At 42.7% G+C, this 6000-nt stretch overlaps 1 protein-coding gene across 1 annotated transcript in view; it reads left to right on the forward strand.

The window, feature by feature from the left end:
- The window catches only part of LOC310748148 (bifunctional methylenetetrahydrofolate dehydrogenase/cyclohydrolase 2, mitochondrial-like), a 32956-nt gene extending 29368 nt beyond the window's left edge, over positions 1 to 3588 (forward strand). Inside the window, 2 exon segments of the mRNA XM_083583753.1 lie at positions 1 to 126; positions 2600 to 3588. Of these exon segments, the coding sequence (XP_083439879.1) occupies positions 1 to 126; positions 2600 to 2712 (239 nt within the window). The 3' untranslated portion in view covers positions 2713 to 3588.
- The last annotated feature ends 2412 nt before the right edge of the window (positions 3589 to 6000 follow it).

The following is a 6000-nucleotide window of genomic DNA, read 5'->3' on the forward strand; positions in this document are numbered from 1 at the left end:
GTGTCCCAAAGCTGATTACTTCTGATATGGTTAAAGAAGGGGCAGCAGTGATCGATGTCGGGATCAACCATATCCATGATCCTCTCACAGGAAAGACCAACTTAGTGGGGGATGTGGACTTTGAAGGTAAGCAAAATGGCAGTGTGTTTTTTGTTTTTTGGGGGGGAGTAGGAATCTGTTCCAGTTGCAACTGCTCTTGAAGCAGCGGGTTTAAATAACACATTATTTTTCCCTTGGCCAAAAGAGAAATATTAAGAGCCATACTGAAAGTTAACTCACATATTTAGAGGAATTGGACACCCTAGAGAATCTGAAGGGTGCTTTACCCAGCTATTTTCTTGAGTAACTTTTGAGAAAGTTCATCTCATGGGGCTTATCAGTACTTCCATTTTCTCTTATAATTTTCTTTTATGTTGAGCATTTTAATAGTGTTGTGTGTGTGCATATATTCATATGATTTAAACATTAACCAACAGTGTTCTGCTAATATAGTTCTTTCACACACAACCCCCCCCCCCAGTACCTAATGTAAAATGTGTCCCAGGTTTGTTCAAAGAACTATGTATTTTCTCCTTGCTTGGCTCTTGCTAACTAAAGGGAGATGAGTATTCTGGGCTAATATATCCTATTTGGCCTGAAGTTCTCCAGTTAAAAAAAGCCCCAAGAATGAGGGCTTCCAAAGCTGAGGATCCAGTTTGTCAAGATGGATTTCGTTGCTTTTAGAAGCTGAAAAAACATTGAAAGTACCGAAGGTATTGCAAAATGTTGATACTGTTCCACCAAGTTTAGCTGTATTTAGAGAATTAAAACACACCACCTAAAATAGATGCTTTGATGTATTTGTGGGCAACCTTCCCCAAACTTGATATGGAATGGACCTGTCAGGGAACTGCCATCAGCTCAGAGGCGGGAGGCGGAAGGGCAGTTGGGTTACAGGGAGCTGCCAAAGATCTTGAGAAGCAGTTCGTCCTCCGGGGAAGAGCGAAGCCACGCCTCCAGTGAGGAAGGGATGCAGAGCTCGGAGGATGCAGGGGAGAGCCGCAGCGCCGAACCTGAACAAAGCGGGGCGGGGGAGGCAGGTCCCCCTTTGCCCACGCCCTCTCTGCACAGTAGGCTCACGCGCAGAGAGGGGAGGCGTAGAATGGGGGTCAAAAAACTGCTCTGCTGGGGAAAGTTTAAGGACCGCCCACTCCCAGATTCTGCTAGCGACTGAGCAGACATGGAATTGATTCGGTCTGCATTGTGAACATTTTGGACAAATAATAAAGCCTTGACAAGACCAGTCTTGCCTGTTTGCTCTCGAGCAACCACACCGGCAATCATAACAGGACCCTTCTAAAATGGCCTCACATTGACACTTTTCAGATCAGGCCTAAATTACCGTATTTTTTGCTCTATAAGACTCACTGTTTCCCTCCTAAAAAGTAAGGGGAAATGTGTGTGTGTCTTATGGAGCGAATGCAGGCTGCGCAGCTATCCCAGAAGCCAGAACAGCAAGAGGGATTGCTGCTTTCACTGCGCAGCGATCCCTCTTGCTGTTCTGGCTTCTGAGATTCAGAATTCCCCCCCCCCCCCTTGTTTTCCTCCTCCAAAAACTAGGTGCGTCTTGTGGTCTGGTGCGTCTTATAGAGCGAAAAATACGGTACACTATCAGCTCAGACCTGTTCCAGTCTCCAGGTCTTGTATTCCCATAAATTTCAATGAAAACATGACAGTTGCTTGAGAAACAACAAACCTTTAGCTCTTCCCACCTCCTTGTGAGGTAACCCCCCCCCCCCGAGAACAGGAGTTATGCTTTCAAGATTTATGAGCATCCCTCAATTTCTTCTGAAATAAACATGGCTTTACTTTTAGGACTGGAGTAAAGAACTTAGTGGGACGTGGGTTGCACTGTGGGTTAAACCACAGAGCCTAGGACTTGCCGATCAGAAGGTCGGCGGTTCGAATCCCCGCAACGGGGTGAGCTCCCGTTGCTCAGTCCCAGCTCCTCCCCACCTAGCAGTTCAAAAGCACGTCAAAGTACAAGTAGATAAATAGGTACCGCTCCGGTGGGAAGGTAAACGGCGTTTCCGTGTGCTGCTCTGGTTCTCCAGAAGCGGCTTAGTCATGCTGGTCACATGACCCGGAAGCTGTATGCCGGCTCCCTCGACCAATAAAGCGTGATGAGCACCGCAACCCCAGAGTCTGTCACGACTGGACCTAATGGTCAGGGGTCCCTTTACCTTTTAAAGAACTTAGCACTAATAAATTCTTGTTCTCAGTGTATAGATTGGCGGGTGGAGACCGGTTTTTCCAAGGCCTCATAATGAATCTGTAACAAAGGAAGACTTCAACCCATCTTCGGAGTTGATTCGCAGATATCAACTGCAATCAAGCTTATGAAATAATAAATTTGATTGCCAGACTCTAAAATCCTGGGATTGGAAAAAAAAAAACAAAACCATTTTGAAATGTATTGCCTATTGGCCTCTGTATTAATAATTTGACCGGCAAACAGAAATGTTGTTCCTCACACTGTTGTTTGTGGGTTGCTTTGTTTGATGACCAGCATATTAACTTAAGTTTTATTTGCATTTTCTATTGCTCCCCCCATTCCCAGAGGTAAAGAAGAAAGCTGGTTTCATCACGCCTGTCCCAGGAGGTGTAGGACCAATGACAGTTGCTATGCTTTTGAAGAATACATTAATTGCGGCCAAGAAGCTTATTTATTAAGATCTATGAATTCAAGCAATTCTATTTATTGATACATATACATTTATTTTTCTTACAAATATATTTATTTCTAAATTGTATTTATTCATGTCAGAATATGGACAATGGGTTTCTTTGCATACTTACAAAAATGTTTATTACTTCTGCTGCTGAATATGCACCTACTCTCTTCATGTCCGGATGTGTGTGATTTCTCTACGTAATTCCAGTCTAAGCACCTGGTCCAAGTTTGAGGTGTGTGGTTTTTGGAAAACATCCCTCGCCAATGCGAGTCTCTTTTGCAACAGAAAAGGAGATCTGGGCCTGAGCTTTAACTGCATGCCACACTCTAGCCAAGGATAATAAAGGGCTCATACTTTGAACTACATTATGCATAAGGGGGGGAACTCCCAGAACCCAGTATGCTTGATAGAAATAAATCAGGAATTTATCTCTGAAAAGCCAGGTATCGATAACTGAACATGTATGAAAACGCTAAAAACAAAGTGAATTGTGTGTGATTTTTGAAAGCATGCTTTGTACTGTAATCCCAAGTCAGAGGTGAAAAAGTCATTCCAAAGGGAGTTAATACACTTCATTGCAGTCTGCTTCTATGTCTAGTATTGCCCTCGCGTCCCAAAACACAGTATCCGTATCATTCCTATTTAGATTAATAGATGTGAGCTGACCAATTTCATTCTCATTGAAGAAGCATCATTTCCGTCAAGAAGGGACAGGAGAACTTCTGTAATATTAACTGATTCTGTATTGGAGAATTCAAAATATTTTTAAAATGTCTACATTATTGATCATCAACTTTAAAAAATCCTTCTGAATTGTATTTCCATTCCAGTGAACTGTAATATTAAAACAATACCCATGATTGCTGAAACTAAACCATACGGATGAAGGACCTGATTATTATTTTTTCATTGACTCATTATAGAAGCTGGTGCAAGACCAACTAGGTGTCTGTCGGTCTTTATTCCAGCTGGAGGAGGGGCTTGAATATAAAGACTCATTTAGTAGTTGTTGCTATAGTTTTAAGCGAGTGCTTGAACGAAGACAGATTTTCTTCAAATGAATGGATAAATCCACAGTAAGTTAATTGAGGGAAATGTGCTCTTTTTGTTGCTTCATATGTTGAAAAATGTAAGATGGGAACGTTTAAGTATTAAAGTTTAGCTATATTGCCTTGCCATTTAGATTTGGCTACACTAAGATGTGGGAGAAGATCGCAATGACTATTTTATAAGTTACAGTATGAAAGCCTACATCATAGTGGAGCAGAGCTTTATAGACCAAGAATCTTTTGTGGCTTGAATTAACATCTTAACTGGAAAAGAATTCTCAGCTTCCCCTTCCCTGCCAGCTCCCCTGACCTTCCAAATGATGATGATGATTTATTTATCATTTATACCGTGCCCATCTGGCTGGGTTTCCCCTGCCACTCTGGGCGACTCCCAACAGAATATTAAAAACAAAATAAAACATCAAACATTAAAAACTTCCCTAAAAAGGCTTGCCTTCAGATGTCTTCCAAAAGTCAGATACAGTGGTACCTCAGGTTAAGTACTTAATTCGTTCCGGAAGTCCATACTGAAACTGTTCTTAACCTGAAACACCATTTTAGCTAATGGGGCCTCCCGCTGCTGCTGTGCCGCCGGAGCACGATTTCTGTTCTCATCCTGAAGCAAAGTTCTTAACCTGAGGTACTATTTCTGGGTTAGCAGAGTCTGTAACCTGAAGCTTATATAACCTGAAGCGTTTGTAACCCGAGGTACCACCGTAGTTGTTTATCTCCTTGACGTCTGAAAGGACGGTGTTCCACAGGGCGGGTACCACCACCGAGAAGGCCCTCTGCCTGGTTCCCTGCAACCTCACTTCTCACAGGGAGGGAACTGCCAGAAGGCCCTCAGAGCTGGACCTCAGTGTCTGGGCAGAACAATGGTGATGGAGATGCTCCTTCAGGTACTCTCCTCAACCACCTGAGGCAGGGGTGTCTTAATTTGTGGCCCCACAAATGATGCTGGATTGCAACTCCAGTGATTAATGAAGAAACAGATGTAATAATTGTCAGTAGGGTAAGTGTTTACAATGTGGAAGATAATAGCTATGTCAAGGTTATTTGTGACGACACTTGCACAAAATGAGCAATTGCCAGTATCGGAACAAGTATAATGATGAACGAAGCCATCATACTTCCAGACATGATTTGCTAGTTTGTGATTCCACTGCCTCCCACAGGAATTCCTGAAAATTGATATCTGTCAATGTGCTTAAAAAAATAATTTTTATTTATTTATACCCTGCCCACCTGGCTGGGTTTCCCCATCCACTCTGGGCGGCTTACAGCACATAAAAAATGGTAAAACATTAGACATATAAAATTTCCTGTTACAGTGGTACCTCGGTTTTCGAACGTTCCGGAAAACCGTTTGACTTCCAAAACATTTGAAAACCAAGGTGCCGAGGGCGGTCTGCAAATTCAATGGAGAAAATTGAAAAAAAAAAAACTCAGCAGAAACCATTCAATTTCCGAGGTGCGTTCGAAAACGCAAGTATTCACTTCCGGGTTTTCGGCGTTTGAAAACCAAAACATTTGGCTTCTGAGATGTTTGAAAACCGAGGTACCACTATACAATTGTACAAAAGATACAATTTCCCAACATGGTGGAAATTAACGCCAGTATGTCAGATGCCGCTGACTGAACGCACTGCATTTGACTGCAAAGGAAGGAGCAGTATAACCGAAGTAAGCTGTGGTGTGAGTCTGGCTAAAATCAGGAGATAAAAATGTGTGCAAGAGTGAAATGAGAAACCACATCCAGTTTCATTTGCCTTTCAGGAAAATGTTAAAAATAGCACACAATCCATTTGGAGAGCAAGATCCCCCAGATACGGATACTGCTTTGGGCAGAAAAATTAAAGATACAGCAAAATCCCCCAACCAAAATGGGCTGACCCAGCACCTAAGAGGCTTTCAAAAAGCTTGGATTTAATTATGTGACTGAACATGCTTGAGCAGAAAACACTGAGCTGTATCTCAGTTAACCTGCATATTCCATTTTTCAGGATGCAAGGTGACTTAAAAGTACAGTCGTACCTCGGAAGTCGGACAGAATCCGTTCCGGAAGTCCGTTTGACTTCCAAAACATTTGACTTACAAAGCGCGGCTTTTGATTGGCTGCAGGAAGCTCCTGCAGCCAATTGGAAGCCCCGTCGGACGTTGGGCTTCCAAAAGAACGTTCAATTCAAGAAATCTGGAATTTACTGCGTCATAAAACTTCAAATGGCAGGCTTGGACAA

The sequence above is a fragment of the Podarcis filfolensis genome (assembly GCF_964270895.1).
Source record: "Podarcis filfolensis genome assembly, chromosome: 13".
Lineage (NCBI taxonomy): Eukaryota > Metazoa > Chordata > Lepidosauria > Squamata > Lacertidae > Podarcis > Podarcis filfolensis.